The sequence below is a fragment of the Eumetopias jubatus genome, unplaced genomic scaffold (genome assembly GCF_037043125.1).
Source record: "Eumetopias jubatus isolate StellerSeaLion01/CBP00866 unplaced genomic scaffold, mEumJub1_p1.0 scaffold_1, whole genome shotgun sequence".
Lineage (NCBI taxonomy): Eukaryota > Metazoa > Chordata > Mammalia > Carnivora > Otariidae > Eumetopias > Eumetopias jubatus.
In genome coordinates this window covers 202,171,918-202,190,572 of record NW_028274807.1, presented here as the reverse complement: position 1 = coordinate 202,190,572, position 18,655 = coordinate 202,171,918, and the positions used below count along the sequence as shown (strand labels likewise).

General features: G+C 51.2%; 1 protein-coding gene and 1 long non-coding RNA gene across 4 annotated transcripts; one reads left to right on the top strand and one right to left on the bottom strand.

The window, feature by feature from the left end:
- Positions 1-6: 6 nt before the first annotated feature.
- Positions 7-6,927, bottom strand: LOC114196388 (uncharacterized). Of its 3 annotated transcripts, none has more exons than XR_015769434.1 (3): positions 6,274-6,927; positions 2,624-5,729; positions 7-2,540 (listed from the first exon to the last, which is right to left on the bottom strand). It is a non-coding gene; the product is annotated as an uncharacterized LOC114196388 (long non-coding RNA). The 3 variants fall into 3 exon arrangements; XR_015769433.1 differs by having other exon boundaries at positions 7-5,384; positions 5,606-5,729; XR_015769435.1 differs by having other exon boundaries at positions 7-2,883; positions 5,606-5,729.
- CCRL2 (C-C motif chemokine receptor like 2) lies at positions 3,371-15,357 on the top strand. The gene is made up of 3 exons (XM_028087028.2): positions 3,371-4,658; positions 13,564-13,680; positions 14,199-15,357. The coding sequence occupies exon 3, from the start codon at positions 14,258-14,260 to the stop codon at positions 15,305-15,307; it is 1,050 nt and encodes a 349-aa protein (XP_027942829.1). The 5' UTR covers positions 3,371-4,658; positions 13,564-13,680; positions 14,199-14,257; the 3' UTR covers positions 15,308-15,357.
- Positions 15,358-18,655: the final 3,298 nt, after the last annotated feature.

Genomic DNA, 18,655 nt, shown 5'->3' with positions numbered 1-18,655 from the left:
CTGTGCCTCACTCTCCCCGTCTGTGGAATGGGGGTAATAACGCCAACCTCATTGATTGTTCCAGGGAGTAAATGAACTAATATATGACCTGGCATGTGGCAACAATCTCATGACAACCACTCGGTGAATTTTAGCTGTCGTCCGCCATGCAGATTTTATTTTTATGCAAGTGAACTTAGTAACTTTTTTTTTGGTTTCTGGGTTTTATGACATGCTTGGAAAAGCTTTTCCCATGCTGGGATTGCAAAAATCTCCCATTTTTATTTCTAACGCTGTTATGGCTTCGTTTTTGTTTTGTTTTTATCATTTGTATTGCTCTTTCTGGAATTCATCTTGGAATGCAGAGTGAGGTGGGAATCCCAAGGTTTTCTCCAGATGGCACACGACCATCCCAAGACCAATTATGAAATAATTTTCCTACTCACTTAAAATGCCATTTTTATACTATTTTAGGCTTCCCCCCCCCATGTTTGGCCATACTTCTATATTTCCAGTTAAAGAACTAGATCCCCGGGTGTCATTTAATGTGTTTCCTTCCTTGGGACGGCCCCCGCATGCTGTGGGGTGAGTCCTTCTGTTGCTCCACATGGGGCGCTCTGCCCCTGCTTCCGTGATGAGAACATTGATCGGTGGGTCAGGGACTGTCAGTCAGAGCCGCTCGAGTCCCCCACCGGTCACAAATTAGAGGCTGACTGCCAACCACAAAGTGCAGGGGTGTGCTGCTCAGGGTGAGTCAATCAGATTCTTGCTCCCAAAAGTGATGACCACGAATGCACCCCACAGTGGCCAGCAGTGCCCTGGAGGGAGGCCTTAGGATCGCCTGGGGAGATGTATGTCCCAAGGCAGAGCTGCCTGGGGTCCCATCTTTCCCTGGGGAAAACATCCAGCGATTCCGTCTGTCCTATGATCAACCCCAAGAATGTTCCGGCTCTCCCCATCACGGCTAGACGAGCTGAGCCCTCACTAGTACAGACTTAAAGCCCCCACTTCTCCCACACTCAGCAAGAAAGAGTTCTCCACTTCATCATTTTCAGCTGCCCCTTTCTTTTTCTAGATGAGTTGATGGGTTTTCATGCACAGATTGTTTGCCAGCTCTTGTAGCTTGAATGTGTGTTGGCCTCCCCCCCAAATTTGTGCATTGAAATCCTAATGCCCCATGTGATGGTGTTGGGGGAGGGGGGCTTTGGGAGGTGACGGACGAGATCCTGAGGGTGGAACCTCACAAATGGGACCGATGCCCTTGTAAGGAGAGACACGAGCGCACACTCCTTCTCTCTGCCCTGCCCCCTGTGAAGACAAAATGAGAACATGGCCATCTGCAAACCAGGAAGTGGGCTCCCACCAGATGCCACGTCTGCCTGCCACTTGATCTTGGACTTCCAGCCTCCAGAAGCCTGAGAAGCACGCATCTGTTCTTTAAGCCCCCGCCCCCCACCCAGGTCTGTGGTAATTCGATACAGCAGCCCAAGCCAAGACACCAGCCCTTTCTTCTACCAGGTGTTTGTCTACCCCCTTGGAAATTGCTTTCTCAAGGGGCCTTAAGACAATTACAAAAGAATACTGCTTTTGGAAGACGAACCCCTTTGCCTGTCTCATGGTATTCCTCCTCGATCAAAAACTCCACTCCCTCCTTCACCCCGCACAGAGTTAACTAACCAATGGCGGTGGAAAGTGTCACTAATTTGGGACTGGCATGTTAAGTTATTCAGTGATTTACCTAATGTTCATTGAGAAGCTGGTGTGCTGGGGCTAGAGCCCCACATGGCCCAAGTCCTGTCTTCAAGGAGCGACGGGAGCCGGGGAGATGGAGGGTCCCCACGAGAGCGAGGGGCGCCCCCTGCGCCAAGGCGGGCCCCCCAGCCCCGAGCTTCAGCCAGAGCCTGGGAAGCGGGAGGAGCCGTCTGATGCCTCCCATCTCCATCAGGCCCATACTCAGAAGCACAAAGGAAGCTAGTCTCTAGCCAAACAAACGCTCCCTCACTCTGAGCTGCACTTGTCTTAGAGCCCAGACTTCTATTCCCCCCCTTCCTAGCATCTTGGGTCCCATCCTGGGACTCAGGAGTCAAATTCAGGAGGTCCAGGGCTCGTTTCTCCCAGTCCCTCAACTCCCACAGTTGATTCTTCAGGTGCAGCAGATAGCCACCAGAGCATGCTTCTCCTCCAGGGGCCGTCCAGCAAGGTCTGGCCGTATTTTGGTTGTCACCACCTGGGAAGAGGCCAACGACGCTGCTCCACATCCTACGATGCACGGGACAATCCCCCACCACTAAAGCTTATCCGATCCAAATGTGGACAGTTGCCACAGGTAGAAACCCTATCTGGTGTTTCTGCCTTGCTTGAAGCCTCAGCAAGAGGAATCTGGGGAGAGCCCGGGAGGCTTAGTCGGTTAAGCATCGACTCTTGATTTTGGCTCAGGTCCTGATCTCAGGGTCGTGAGATGGAGCCCCACAAGAGGCTCTGCGCTCAGTGCGGAATCTGCTTGGGATTCTCTCTTTCCTTCTCCCTCTGCCCCTCTCTGCTCATTCTTGTTCTTTCTCTCTCTCTCGAAAAAAAAAAAAAAAAAAAAGGAGTCTGAGGCCTGTAGGGGGCTGGTCCTGGGCCCTCCCAAATTGCTGCAGCTTACTTATGGAACATTCCAGATCCTTCGCATGGCTGCAGGTCACTGGCTGAGAAGACACAATTTCTTCCTCCTCATTCGTGCCACCCCTCTGCTTCCGTGGCCTTCCCACGCCTGTCGATGCAGGACACGCCGGCTGAGAGTCCCGCCAGGGGCCAGAATGCCATGCCCTCCGACCCCCATCTCCACTGGCAAGGTGCCCTTTAAAACACAGCCATGCCGGGCATCTTTCTGAGTGATCCAGTTTGGAGTGGGAGGTGGTGGTCCTACAAGGAGAAAATACAAGGGCAAGTGCATACACGTGGGAGAAATTTCGTTGGAAACGGCGTGTGAGAAAACACGGAGGCAAGGGCGCCTGGGTGGCTCAGTGGGTTAAGCGTCTGCCTTCGGCTCAGGTCAGGATCCCGGGGTCCTGGGATCGAGCCCCGCATCGGGCTCCCCGCTCGGCGGGAAGCCTGCTTCTCCCTCTCCCACTCCCCCTGCTTGTGTTCCCTCTCTCGCTGTGTCTCCTCTCTGTCAAATAAATAAATAACATTAAAAACAAAAAACACGGAAGGCAACTTCATGGAACCATAAGTGGTTTTGTGAGAGCAGAAGGCGAGAAGAAAGTGGGAACAGTCAGGACTGCAAGCCGGCGGGCGGAGGGCAGATGAAGCCGGGCGTCGCACAGAGCGCTGAGGGGTGTGGCCAATGGGGTGGGGGTTTGAAGCCAGGGAGGAAATGCATACCCAGGAGGGCTAATTGGCCCCTGGAGGAAGGCAAGAATGGAGTCGGAGCCCCAAGGCAAAGGGTGGGCTGCGCTCCTCTGGGACACAGCAGAGGCCTCTGCCAAGGTAAAAATCTCTGGGAGGAGACAAGTGAATGGATCTGAAAGCTACGGGGGACCAGGGACTCATCAGAACTTGGACTGAGGGAGCGAGGGAAGCAGGGAGGGCAAGGCTAGGGCCCCAGCCCAGGGGGATGCAAAGCACTGGCTTCAGGTGCAGGTTTCAGGACAAGCTGAGTTAGAAATCCAGGGGGCCATCCAGGTGGCAGTGTCAGGAGGAGCCGCCTTGAACCCAGCGGAGCACATGCATGGAGATCCAGTCACAGGCCATGGACACCACGGAGGTGGACAGATGGCTCCAGACAGAGCCCAGAGGAGCACACAGGCAGCCTGCAAAGGAGCCCCAAGGGGAAGGAGAAGGTGTGCCAGGAAAGGCAGACCCAGTGCAGAGAAGAGCCCTCTGGGAGGAAGAGGAAGTGTTGGCAGTGTCAAACGCTGCGGAGACATGAAGCAAGGTAAGAGCGGAAAAAACATCCACGAACCCTGTGATGCAATCAGAAAGGCAAGATAACTTCATGGCCCCTGCCCGTCTCTTCCCACGCCGACTCACGGCCAAGGACACAGAATCGTGCTTCCTCCCTCGTTCTGGAAAAGCACTACTTTTGTACCCAAGTTCTGGACTCTCCGGGGGGGACAGGACCAGCCTCTGTGGTTTGAAGGTCCTGGTTAGCTGGTTAGGGGCCCTTTCCAGTGACCCTTTCCAGAGGGTGCAGCTGAATCCTCTGGGACAGGAAAGGGGTGTGGGGGCCCTGAACTCTGGGGCGGAGATGGGAGCCCCAGAGCCTGCTAGGGAATGGCTGCAGAGCCTCTGAGGAGCCTCAGGGGCCATCCCTGGCTGGGCACTGGGCAGAGAGGGAGCAGAACCTTCCGTATCCAACATCTGGGGCTCACAGCAGCCTAGGCCCTAGGAGGGGCCCACCGCGACCGCGGGAGCAAACCCTGCCCTGCTGTGATGGAATTTTGTTATAATGAGAATGCTACTTGGTTTATTACGTTTTGCCCCTGCTCGTGGAAAGAGATTTTTTTTCAATCTATTTTAAATATGGTTACTATCAGACCAGTGACTGTCCAACCCGCCTGGCCCCGTGGAAACAGGAGTGTGGCCGCTTAGGTGGGGAAGAAGAAAGAGGAAAGGAAAAAGAAAAAGCTGGAGGATGGGGCCTGGGAGGGTCCAGTTCCTCTTCAACTCTGTTCTTCACGCTCAGACGCCAATGGGTGAGTAACCAACAGAGCGGTCACGTGGAGTGAGTGAGCAGGTTGCCCTTGCTGGGCGCGTGACTCCTTCAGCATGCACAAGTGCACCCCAGGGGGCTCACAGTCTTATGACGTGGTGGCTTTAGAAATTTCGGTTGCCATTTCTTGTCATGCAGGAAATTTTAGGAAACCCAGCCCGTGCCGTGGGTGCCCTGTGGTCTGCCCAGACGTCCTCTTCAGGGTCAGTGTGCCCACCCTCCCAGCTGCTGGGGACGGGGACCACCACCCTCAGCCACTGAGACCCGCCTTCCCTGGGCCCTGCCCCCTCTCAGGGGACGACTGAGGCCCATGACTGGCTGATGGGGGGTAGCAAGGGCCCGGCCCCCTTCCCTCCATGTGGGACAGTGACGAAGGGCCATCCCAGGCCTAGAGCTCCTCGTGGGGTTGGCGGGGGCTTCGGTGGTCTCCACACTGGGGTCTGCTTCTCCCTCTGTCCAGGCTTGCCTTGCCTACTCCTTGACGGGGGTGCCTCCCGGAAGCCCTCCCCAGCCCGGCATTGGCCTGCAGCTGTCCCGCTGAGCTCTGGACTTCCAGGAATTAGATGGAAAATAGCCTGGTTCCTGCTTTCAGCTTTCTCTTCTGCAGAAACTCAGACGCCAATAAGTAATAAAATGTCTCCCCCCGCCGAGTTCTGTTTCCCTTGCCTTGCCCCATCTCTGAGATCCAGGTGGATGGCTCCTCAAGAACCTAAAGGAGACGTTAGGAGGAGAAGGGAGGAGAGAAAAGGCTGTGCCCCCCTCGCCCGGCTAACTCCCACTCAGGCTTTCTGCTTAGAAGGCCCCTCCCATGGGACACCATCCCTGGTCCCTCTGGACCAGGGCCTGGCGCCCTCGCCCATGGCTCCCCTAGCTGCTGTGGGCTTCCCCCAGCACAGCACCAGACTCCCCAGATTACCATCAGTTACATACCTGCCCAGCTCCCTTTAGAACATCAAAGCCATGAGGGCAGAGGACAGGTCTATCTGCTCACCATTTTCTCCCGGGGCCTGGCAAAGTTCCTGGAACCCAGGAGATGTGTCCTGCAGAGTCTTGCCTAAAACAAATGGCACATTGAAGTAAGGCAACTGAGGAAGGTTGGTAAGAGGATTCCTCCCGAGATTTAGACAGGGTGTAGGGAAACCCCAGGGCATGACTGGTGCAGGAGAGAACACGCCGCCATTCCGACTGCTAGGAACAAGGGGCAGAGCAGGGGGAGGGGCCGCCTGGGTCAAGGTCAAGAGACACACCAGCCCCACCAGGAAGGAGCCAGGGCTCTAAACGCCTTGACCTCAGTCTCTAACCTCCTGCCCAAAGCCCCCATTGGCCAAACCTGACTGAGACTCAGAGGGTCAGAGGGTGGAGGCTCTGCTGTTAACAAGTTGAGCCTCCAGGAATGGGGACGCGAAAGTGCAAAAGCGGGCCGGAAGGGGATGGAAAGTGGATATGCAAGGGCAAGTGGGGGGAAGGGGGGGTTCACCAGACAGCAGACACTAAATGCCTGTGAAATGAATAACGTTTTTCAACAAATATTCCCTGAACATTCATTCAATTTATTATTTTGATCACTGTCTGGTGTAAACAAATCAGAAGGCACTCACCCTACAAGGCCATTGAGGACACCGGCCAACACAGAGAAGACAGCAAGGCTTCGGGCCATGTGTGACGGGGAGCTGGTGCCGAGAGGTCCCCCCAGAAAGCTAGCTCCTGGAAGAAACACACCCACAGGCGGGGACAATAAGGGAGCTTAGCTGGTTTTGCCTTGACTCCAAGTGGTAGGCAGAAAATCTCTGAGACTCCAAAACCCGTACCTCAATGCAAATATCAAGTTCGATTTTATAATACCCTCAAAGCGGGAGACCCCCGAAACTAAAATTCAGCTCAGGCCATGGATGCCCCTCGCGGTCCTGGTGGAAGCAAATGCAAAACTCCTCCGGGAGGGAGTGCTCCCACCTCGGGCAACGAAACGCTGCTGCAGGACCGGTAATTCCCAATAGATGTGAACCCACGCGGACACCACAGAACACACGAGGAAATGCGGCACCAAGAGTGAGGTGGGCGGCCCTCCCAAACCATAGGACTAGAACCCTGAAAGACTTGGTTAAATCGTTAGTTGATTCAAAGTATTTTGACAAGGAATCAGCACACCTGGGTGGCTCAGTCGGTGAAGCGTCTGCCTTCAGCTCAGGTCCTGATCTCGGGGTCCTGGGATCGAGCCTCGTGTCGGGCTCCCTGCTCAGTGGGGAGTCTGCTTCTCCCTCTCACTCTCCCCCTGCCCCTTGCCCTGCTCATGCTCTCTCTCCCACTCTAATAAATAAATAAGATCTTTAAAAAAAATACTTCTACAAGGAATGAAAATCCTTAAAAAAAAAAAAAAAAGACTATTATTACCAGAAGTTACTCAGTGTGTATAAAGGTATATTTGACTTTTGTGGAGTTTGTCCTATTGCCCTGCTCTGCACATTGTCTTAGAATGTGAGAAGTCCAAGAAACCCTTCTGGAATGAGAGGGCTTTTACTCAGTAAGTGTTTCTCCTTTCTTTTCCCAGGGATATATACTCTCCTTCTACCCACTTATCTCCTAACGGGAGAGTATTAGGATAATCCTCAGGAATTACTGATTTGTCCCTCTTTCCTCAATACTGTGTCTGTAATAGGATTAGGTTTAGACATCGCTGCAATGCACCACATTTCAAGGTTTTGGAACGAGATTGTACCCTATTTCGTGTTCAGTTGCTACTGGCAAAATTTTAGAATTTTTGTTGAAGCCATTTTATAAGGTACCGCTGGAGGAGGGCGAGGCTGTTGATCCTGCTTCCGTCTGCCATCTTTACTAGAAAGCCCATACTAATGTTTTTTAGATTTCATAAGGGTTTCAAAAACATTAAGCACGACTTCAGCTTGGAAAGCCCCAGAGGTAGCGGTATGGATGTGTCGTTGGCTTTATTGGGAGTAGGGACATATTGGACACTTCCTGCTCATGGGCGCTTCACAAAGCAATTGATGACATTTCAGCACAGAAGGGTGCTGGGGACCCTGGGGAGACCAATCTCCGCGGAAGGGTGGGGACCGACGCCAGGCTGGAAGGGACTGAGTAGAGAATGAACAAGGACAAAGTAGGAAGAATGGGTTTGGACAATGAATGAAGGCTGCCTAAGAAGAGGGAGAGCATGTAGTTAGAGCAATGTGTGGGGTTCAGGATGGGCTTGTGGCCTTATTTAAGGGAGAGACCAGAGCATTTCAATATTGCGAAGAATGCAGTCGGGGTTGGAAGGGACCCTCAGAAACAGTTGCCAGAGGTCAGACAGAATGCAGTCCAGAGGGCAGGAGGAGAAATGAGCCTTTGCTCTCCGAGGAGCAGCTCTGTCCGAGGAGGAGGAAGGAATGGAGATGCCATGATGACATTTGAAGCCGGGGAGTGGAGAGAGTTCTGAGAAAAGCAGGAAATGAGGTCACCTCCTGAGCAGAAGTGTGGGTGGTGGCGGTGGGAGTTTGAAGGCACTGGAAGAGTTTCAGGGGGTTTGGAACAGCCGACGGAAAACAGGAGAAAGTGACGATTTAGGACACTCAGAAGAGTAACTAGGGAAATAAGAGAAATCTCTGGAAGCTAGCTGAGCCTGGAGACCACAAATTGGTGATGGATCTTCTCTTTGTGGCTAAGTGGTTTTAACCAGCTATCCTCAGAAGAAAATTGGGAGGAAGGAGCAGATGGATGGGTTGAGCTAAGGCTGGGGCTTCAAGGGAGGGCAGAGTATTGACTGGAGAGTGGCTAAGTGACAGACTCGGGTCTCAGCGAGACAGGAGGGATGTGACCACCCAAGGCGCTCACAGACAGAGCTGGAGGACTCGAGGAAAGAGAACAACCAATGGTGGGAAGTGAACGGGGGTGAGCGATTTCATTGTAAGTGTTCAGTGGTGGATCAGTATTAACAGACCTGAGTGAAGTTGAATTAACGAGTCCATGAAAGTTATGACCTGGGTGCTGAACAGGGATCAACTTGGGCAGGTAGGTCCCCAGGGGCGTGGAGGAAACTGGGGTGAACAGAAGCCTGTTATCCATGGTACACAAGGCTAAAATAAAAGAAGGGGGGCCATTAGGCTGGCAGTGGAGCAGAGGGTGATAGGGTCAGAGGGCTGGGGACCCAAGGGATCTCCTATGTAGCCGGAAGCAATGATCAGCAAGTGGCACTGGGACCAGGGATGTCACCTCCGGACCCCCGAGTCTGAGGTGGGGGTGAGAGGGACGGAGTATCCTCAAGGGCCAAGAGATGCCAGGAATGTTCTGGAATTCGTGAAGGATGTCAGGAGGAGTGTCTGTCCTGGAGTTCGAGATTCCAGAGGGCATAGAGGGAGAGCGTGGGGAGAGAGGGAAACACTGAGAAGTGAGCCAAGGGCAGGGGAAGCACAAAGGAGAATGGTGATAAGAACCGAGACAAGGTACATGACCCGAGGAGTTGAGCGGAATGGGGGCATGAGGGCAGTACCTGGTCTCCTGGGTTCTGGAAAGTTCCACCCCAGCAGGCCACAGGTAGATGGTGGGCAAGAAGGTCAGGGAAGGATGGGGTGCTGCAAAAGGTATCATTCTCCAGCAAGCCAAGGGCTTAAGACTCTAGAGATGGATGCCTCCCTTCCAAGGCTGTGCTAGCTCAGCTCCTTCAAGATGGGATGTGGCATAAAGGAAGTGTATTAGAGGAAACACTCTGAGAGTTTGCAAGGGAGCCGGGAGAAGCTGGGAAAGCCACCAGATCACAGAGCAGAACTGGCCCCAAGTGAAGGAGAGAAGGAGGGAGGCAGGCTGGGAGAAAGCGCCAGCCAAAGTCCCATCAGAGGAGCTCACCTCCCAGGACTGGGCCTGTGCTGGTGTCCCCAAGAGGGTCACCGGCTGGAGCAGCCCCTGGTAGGCATGGCCTTGACACGAATGCGAGGATGTGTTTCAGGGTGTGGCATTTGGGACCCTCGGTCACTATGCTCCCTTCAGAGATGTGGAGTTTTGTCCCCATGGCCACACCAAGACACAGTTAACACGTGTATGTCAAAGGCAACACTTCTCAAATTACGTTCTGCAGAGCCCTTGGCCCATAAGTATCTGTTTGAGGATAAAAAAAGAGGATTCCATGATCAAACAACTTTAGGAAACACTGCAGACCCTCTCTTCCTCATGGAGGACCACAATGCTTATTAGCATATTAAGAGTTCTGAGAAGTCCTGTAGTAAAGAAACTCGCTTAATTTTTTTAGTTTCGCTCTTTTTCAAACTTACGTGGGCAAAGTCTCCCCCCTCAACTTTTCTTTTTTACACTTTTTTTAGCACACTGCAGAATAAATGGAGCATGCACTGAGAGAGGCTTTTTAAGATACAGTTAACAATTTTTCTTTCAGCAAGTACATAGAAAATCTGAGTTTCAGGGTTGATTATCATTATGATCACATTTTGAAAGGATCATTTCCCCCTTTGCTGCCTTCCCAGGAAGACCAGCTATTGGGAGGCCCGAGACCTGAGGTTGGCTGTTAGTCATTATTAGGCAGTCAGTGGGAGAAAATTTGGGGGCAGGACAGACACCCTCAGAATCCTGAAAATTACAACACGAGGGTATCTGTCCTTTTAATCTACTACTCAATGCCAAACAACTAATCCAGCAGGAAGCAGTCATCTAAAAGCAGTTTTTGCACATTTTCCATTAAGAAGAAGTGTTATTTAAAAATTGTAATAGCTGTTCTTTGTGACTATCACTATTTTAGATTACTTTTTCTATACTTTGCAATTTTTCTGTAATGTAATATTTTCAAATAAAAATTAGATAGGTAGATTGATTGATTGATAGGTAATCTGAGAGCACTGACATTTGAAGAAGCCATTTTAAGGGATAGATTAAATTACCGTAATTTTAAAATTTTGAATACCCAATTCTCAATATCAGTAAATCCCTGAGAAATTCTCCATGTTAGTAATTCATCATCCAGAGATGCTCGCAACCCTTCACTGAACTAAATTCAATGTTGGATATCTATCAATCGGCATCCAGTCAAGAGACAGAAATCACACCAGTAATCTGACCAAAGAACATTTACTATGAAGAATTACTGATTAGTAACCAGGGACTAACTACAGGACCAGCAGAGGTAGGGAGCTATCTCTAGGCTAAGGCAGAACACCCAGAAGGAACACACGTGGAAGGTGCCTTCCCTCCCAAGGCTGAGCTTCGGACCTTGTTGGAGATGGTGTGACTACAACCCACTGGACTGTGGGTTTTCCAAGCTCCCTGGTATAAGAACTTAGTAACTAGAAGAAAAAATGAGATCGTGAGCATTAATTACTGGGCCTAATCACATGCTGTTCCTACGCACACTTGTCACCAAGCTTCCTCTGACCATCCTACGTAAAGTGTGAGCCCCTGAACCAACCCGGCCCTTCCTACCCTCCTTCCTGCTTTGCTTTTCTCCACAGAACACCTCTCCTACTACCCTACAACTTACATACTTACTCTGTTTTTGTCTGTAGAACGAAAGCTCCGTGAAGTTCAGGATGTTTGCCTGCATTGTTCACCCAGAACAGTGCCGGGCACCTGCTAGGCACTCTGTAAATATAGGTGAATAGCTGGAGAGATGAACTGAATTAATGAATGACCTGTGTGTACAGGATAATGAGAGTTATAGCTTCTTAGTTTCGTGGACTGAAATTGGGGTTGAATTATAGCGATAAAGAAGAATTCAGACCCTTGAAGGTAAGGTTTGTGAGCCACGTGCCAAAGCCGCAGAATGAAGTAAGGTTTCACAAACGATGAAGACCCTGTTATGGTTCCAGATAGTAGAAGGGTAATAAAAACCTTCCTCTTGCCTCCACTTCAGACCTCCAGACCATTCCTTCCTACCCATTTAGAAGTTTCTAGAATCCCAAGGCCTTGGAGAGCTAATACACACTCTAGTGATTATAGGCAACGAAAGTGTATTATAAACAGCAAACTTGCTGGCAGCATACATCTTAATCGTTCTACCACTAGCAGAAATGCTAGTTACGTGACGGGACAGGGGTGTCAGCCAACCTCCCAGTGGGGAAGTAGAAACGTATCAAATCAACACGCTGTATACCTTAAACTTACACAATGGTATATGTCAAGTATCTCTCAATTGAAAAAAATAAAAAGGGAAGAACCCCATGGCCTGAGGCTGGATAAGCAGAATGTTGGGAATCAAGCCAAAATAAAATAATACTGAAAGTGAAGGCCATTAATAGCAGGAAGTTAAGGGTGGTCTCAAATTTCCCGTGCTCTTCCCGGGTAACTTCAAATTTCCTATAATTCTGTGACCTACATGAGGTCCTGCCTACTGCCGTTTTCTTCTATTTAGCCATGTAGTGTGAGTGTGTATATTCATGGGACTTTCCATGTTTCTGAGTTCACTTGACTCTCACTGCTTTGCCCAGCGCGGACCGGTGAGCACCCTGCATGAGCTTTACTGAGCCACCATCCCTTACTCACTCAAGGTCCTGGGGGGTCCGGTGGCGGGGGGCGTGCGGGGCTGGTGTGGCTGCAAATAGCCCAGCTGAGGGAGGTAGAGCCCCTCCACGGGCGGGTCCCAGGGCTGTGCTGCCACCAGTGGGCAGTGACCCCCACTCACTCCAGGAGCCCGTGCGGGGGGGAGGGGGCAAGCCCATGCTGGGAAGCGTGCACCCCCCAGGTTCCCACCGACGACAACCCCTCCGTGCGGAGGACGAATGTGATCTTTGAGTTAAATTTAACGCTCAACCACGTATTCGTCTGGGCCCTTTCATGTTTGTTTTTGCCTTTCTTTTAATAGTTTGTTTCTATTTCCATCTTCACAGGTCCACGCTCTGAGTTGAAAGCTAGCTCAGACACTTTTCTGGCATTCATTAACAGGATGTCCTTTAGCCAACTGTGTGAGTGCTACACCACAGCGTAGGGGGGTGGCCCCAAATTAGGTCAGTCACAGGTCCAGAGAGAGGATCCGGGAGAAGTTCATACAGACTTCCCAGCCGGTTTGGCATTCCTCTTCTCCCTTCATCCTTCTTCAAGCCACCCCCTGCCCCGTATGTCCTGCCCCTGACCACCCACCGCTTCCTCCCCCTGACTCTGAAATCTGGACTCCTCCAGCTTCCTTTCTCTCCAGCCTCAGACCGCCTCCCTCCCCTTTACAGTCCCAGCCTGGGAGGTTTCCCCACAGGCTCTGTAGCCCAGACTTGACGCCCTTCCCCCACCCTCCGTGGAATTTTCTGGGATCTTCTGGGAGCAGGGTCAGCACCTCACGCCTTGCTTAACTCCTGGCTTTCCTCACTCTGTTTTCCTCAAATCCCACTCACTGGTCCTGAGCATCTCTGCACCAGCCCCCTTCCCAAGTGACACCACTCTGTGGTTTCCTTTGTCCCCAGATCCTCTCTCGGGACGCCACCCCCCTAGTCCCAGCACAGTGTCTCTCAACAGTGACAGCGAGAACCAGACCTCATGCCGCTCACCGTGGACCTCCCCAAGCCTTCTAGATGCCCTACGGATGCAGGGAGTGGGCTTCTGCCCTGGGGTCTGCACACAGAGCTCCCACAGGACACTTTCCCCTCCGCAGCTGGCTGTCACCTGCTCAGAAGTGCCCTGTTGTCAGCCCACCTCGTATCACTGGGGAGCAGTGGCAACTCAGTTCCCTTATCTGGGGCAGCCAGGAGGACGCCTGTCTGAAGGCCAGGGGGAAATCAAAGGCGGGGTCCAGGGGGAACCGGGAGGAGAAAACAACTTCCTGGTTTCTCTCAGAGGCTTGAGAAACACTGTAGGGGTCCGGAGGAGCTTTCAAGTTGCTTTCTTTGGGTCAGTCCCCGAGACCAAGACCGAGGCCAGTGACTTGTGGTGTAGAGCTCCCCAGGGGTAAACAGTGGCTTCTCTTGCCCCTAAAGGTCAGGCCCAGCTGCTCAGAAGAAAGCTGGCCTCTCGGCTGCCCCAGGCCATTCCCACAGCAGCTCAGATGGTGGGTCAGGAGGCCGAGCCCTGCGCCCCTGGAACTCCGTCAAGGGGTAAGTCATCTGTGTATTTAACCAGTGACGTCCATGTTGATGCTTGGGATGGTTTCGCTTTTGCAAACCTTGGTTTCTATCCTTGGAGAGAAGAGCTCGGCCAGCCTGTTGCAGGAAGCTACTTCACAGGGTGAGCAGAGTTTTGGAACACGTAGACATTAGGAGTGATGCCCATTTCATGACCCTAAACCACAGCACCAGGCTCTCTTTGACGGTGTGTTTCCTTAAATATCACCTTCAGACAGGCAAATCGTGTTTTCACCAGGAAAATTTAAGTTCTGTGAAGAAGTGTAATGCTCACTTTTATTTCGCCGGTGGTATTAGCGCATTGCCAAGTGCGTGAGGGCTTAGTGAGGAGGCCATTTATAGTAACCGCTCTCAGCAAGTGGGGATGCGTCGGAGAAATGCTTATTTTCAATCTTCTCAGCTGTAGACCTACGCTGGGTAAAATGAAGCACCAGAAAAGGGACGGGATAGCTTCACGGACGCTAATCCAATTTTTTTTTTTTCCCCTCCAGGACCACCCAGCTGTTTGAAGGGAAAATAATCTTTCACGTCTCCGGAGGGCAGCCTGAAGATGGCTAATTACACGTCAGCCCCGGAGGATGACTATGACGTCCTCATAGAGGATGACCTGAAGAGCAGCGAAATAGAGCCATGCAACCCCTACGACCCCAAGATCCTGGCGGCCCGGGTGGTACCCCAGCTCTCCACCACCGTGTTCCTGGCTGGTCTCCTGGGCGATCTCTTGGTTGTGCTCATCCTGGTGAAACATAAAGGACTCAAGCACACGGAAGATATCTATCTCCTGAACTTGGCAGTTTCGAATTTGTGTTTCTTGCTGGCCCTGCCATTCTGGGCCTACACTGCGACACACGGGGGGGTTCTCGACAACCCCTTCTGTAAAATTCTAGTGGTCCTGTACTCCATAGGCCTATACAGTGAGGCATTTTTCAACGTCCTCCTGACAGTGCACAGGTACCTGGTGTTTTTCCCCGTGAGCCTTCCCTCAACCACCAGGACGGCACGCTGGGGCATGATCTCAAGTGCTCTGGCATGGGTCCTAGCCACTCTGGTCATTTTGCCCGAATCCGTGTTTTATAAAGCTCAGATGGAAAGCCAGACATACAAGTGCTCCTTGAGACTACCTCACTTCCTGCTGGCGGAGGAGACATCCTGGAAGCGTTTTCTGACCTTAAAGATGAACATTTTGGGGCTTCTTTTTCCACTGTGCGTTTTTGTCTTTTGCCACACGCGAATGAGAAAAATACGAAGGTCTGGGGAGAGGAGGTCTGGCCTTTCTAAGCTGGTTTTTGCCATAATGGCTGTTTTCCTTCTGATGTGGGGACCTTACAACATTGCACTTTTCCTGTCCACTTTCAAAGAATCTTTCTCCCTGCACGACTGCAAGAGCAACTACAACCTGGACAGGAGCGTTCAGATCCTGAGAATTGTTGCAGCCACCCACTGCTGCATCAACCCCCTCCTCCACGCGTTCCTTGACCCCACATTCAGAAGACACCTTGGCCGCCTTTGCTGTGTGCACGATGGCCGTCTGCTTCAGTCCAGAGAGGAATCTACACGAGATGCCGCCAGGGAAGAACTTGACCATTCCACCAAAGTGTAAACTAGCTTTCATCAAAGGTGGGACAAATAAACATTGATTTTTATATCGTCGCATTGTTTTGCATATTTTTTTTTACACATTGGTATATAAAACAGGATATGGGAAGAAAAGCAGGGAGGTGAACAAGCATTTTCCAAGCACCGAATTTGTCTCAGGTGCTGTGCGAGGCTCTTTGCAAACCTGAGCCCCTTTGCGCCTCAATACTTGACCATGGGTGTGGATGGAATGTGTCCATTTCGCTAAGGAGGAAACTGAGGCACGGAAATTTGTCTAGGCTTACACAGCTAGAAAGTGGCAGGGCTGGGGCCCAAACGTGAGTGCCATTCACTCCAGAGCCTACGCTTTGTCCAGCATGCCAAACTTCCAAAAATTGGGCAAGGAAACACACGAAATAAATACGTACCCTTAAAACCAATCAGACCACATTCCAAGTTAAAAGCAACCCATTCATATAGAAGGAATTGTTCAGGCACATTTTCTTGCAGGTAATTGAAAGGACTGTCCAGCTGGAAACTAGGGATAAAGGGGTAAAAGTGCTCTGTGGAATTTACTAGGTCTCCTTGGCTACTTGCTACATGAATAGTCTGTGTGAAATAACTCCAGGCAAGAAGATTTTCGAAGGAATTGAGAAAACATTCATTCAAGCTCAATCTGAAGTGGAATTTGCTAAGATGTGTTGGAATTGACGGGGGTTAAAATATGCTGTGAGCAGGAAAAGCCTGGGTGGGACAAATTTACAAAATGTGTGGAAGTGGGTCAGTCAATGGTTATTTGTTAGTGGTATTTTGTGGAAAATACTGGAATTTACCACGTGCATTAAACTGTTAGTGTTGGGGCGCCTGGGGGGTGCAGTCGGTTAAGCATCCAGCTCTCGCTTCCAGCTCAGGTCGTGATCTCAGGGTCATGAGATAGAGTCTGCTTGGGATTCCCCTCTCTCTTCTCCCTCTGCCCCTGCCGCTCATGCTTGCTCGCGCTCTCTCTCTCTCAAATAGATAAATAAATAAATCTTTTTTTAAAAAACATGTTTTCTGAACTTAGCAGTGATTTTCAGACCTCAGTGCAAGGACAGAAGACATTTCCGTATTTTACAATCAGTTTGTGCAACTGGAGAGCTTTCATCTTACGTTCAGTTGGAGGTGCTCTGTGACCTAATGGCATGCCATGCAAGAAGGTATACATCAAGTGAGGAATCTAATAGAATTCTATAAATATCTTCCAAGTGATAAATATGCACATGTAATATCTTATGCTTGCAGCCTGGTGTCAGTGTTTGGCAGCAGCTTGTGTGAAAAGACATTTTCAAAGATGAAAGATATAAAATTTCTCCACAGATCAGCTTTAAGGGGTGACCTTTTGCAACTGACTTTAATAAGAGGGAACACCAGTTTTGAACCTCAGTCAAACAGAAGTTACCCCCCTAACTTCCACTCTTCTCATTAGTACACCTGTATCACACGAAAGAAATTATACTCCAGTTATGAGTCGGTACTGATACCGCCCATTCTAGCCCAACCCAGAGTTTCCACCTTGCCTTCTCCATTCCGTATTTCTTTTTTTTTCTAACTTTATTTTATTATGTTGGTCACCATACATTACATCATTAGTTTTTTGATGTAGTGATCCATGATTCATTGTTTGCGTATAACACCCAGCGCTCCATTCAATACATGCCCTCCTTAATACCCATCACCGGGCTAACCCGTCCCCCCCCACCCCCTCCCCTCTAGAACCCTGTTTGTTTCTCAGAGTCCATAGTCTCTCATGGTTCGTCTCCCCTCCAATTCCCCCCCCTTCATTTTCCCATTCCGTATTTCTGCCCTCCTCTTTTCTTTCATGGTAACTCTAGGTCCCCAAAAGCATCAACACATTTACTCATTTTCCCAATCATACATACACAAGAGTGTCCAGCGTTGCTACACCCATAGTGCTTAGAATCGCGGGCAGATGGATATAGGGATGATAAGGAGAGGTGCCTGGACCAGTCCTAAAGGTGTGGCCTGGAGGAGGGGCGCGAAGCTATCACCGGGCCAGGGAACGTGACCAGGTTATGAGATTCAGCAGCGGGCTCCCTGGAGGGTATCTGGGCTCAGACATGAGTGATTCCCCCACGGGAATCTTGCACCTGCTCCGTCTTCTGTTTCTGTGGGGCCAGGGCAGCTGTGCAGGTGGAGCCCTGCCTCCACACCCTAAGGAGGGACACACTGGGCCTGAAATCCAGCCTACGTTGCTGAGCAGGCCACGCTCCCAGGCAGGAGGTTGTATGCACCCTGGGAAAGGGGTACCTTCCCTGGCCTTCGCACAGAGGCCCTGTATGGGCCGGCAGGGCTGTCCTCTGACTACTGTCTGGCCAGGCACCATGAAATGCTCTAGTGTATTTTCCCTGTGCCATCGCCCTCTTCCCTGTCCTGTGTGTGGGCACGGGAGTCCTTCCGCTGCCAGGACAAACTGGAAAGGGGGTTGTCTCCCTCCGGGACCAAGCTTGGGGGCAGAGGGAATTCAAGGAGCAAGGCAGAGACAGCTGCAAGCCCGTGCAGGGCTGGCAAAGCCTGCCCAGAGGGTAGAAAGGCCAGAGAAGAAGACACAGGGTGGAAACCATGCAGAGTGCAAGGCCATGGCCTTTCACTTGAAGCCTGTGAGGAACTTGGGGTTGGAGGAAGTGAAAGCAGGGACACCAAACGGAGGCCACCCTCCATTCAGTGTGAAAAGAATGGGGGGACCAAAGTTCATGTGGCAGCCCAGGGCTTGTGCTACATGGGATGCACCCCAGGGGGGGAAGAGAAAGGAGCATCTGGGCCGTTATGGGACTGTAACATGCAGATTTCCCACTTCTGGGGCACCTGGGTGGCTCAGATGGTTAAGCATCTGCCTTCAGCTCAGGTCATGATCCCAGGGTCCTGGGATCGAACCCCGCATCAGGCTCCCTGCTCGGCGGGAAGCCTGCTTCTCCCTCTACTGCTCCCCCTGCACGTGCTCTCTCACTCGGTCAAATAAATAAATAAAATCTTAAAAAAAAGAAAATTCCCACTTCTGCGAGAATTCATGAGTACTAAGCTCTGAGACTGTTTACCGTGGGTGCAGTTTCAGGGTTTGTGTGTCCCCAAAGATATGAGACACACAGAAGGAAGGATGTGGCTCTTGGCTACTAAGACAAAGTCCACACGTTGGTTCCTTCTCATGACTGGAAGCTTTGACCACCGTCCCAGCCAAGCTGAAGTGAAGGAGATGTTGGGCTGCTTCTTCTCCTCCTCCCTCTGTCCCTGCCTTACCCTGGATTCTCCATAGCCTCTGACTTTCTGGGGTGACGCTCTCCCTTAGAACTCAAACAGCAGGCTGAGGTACCCATCTCCT

Bases quoted from the DNA above. Each gene is read 5' to 3' on its own strand.
- CCRL2 (XM_028087028.2), top strand. From the start codon at position 14,258: ATGGCTAATTACACGTCAGCCCCGGAGGATGACTATGACGTCCTCATA.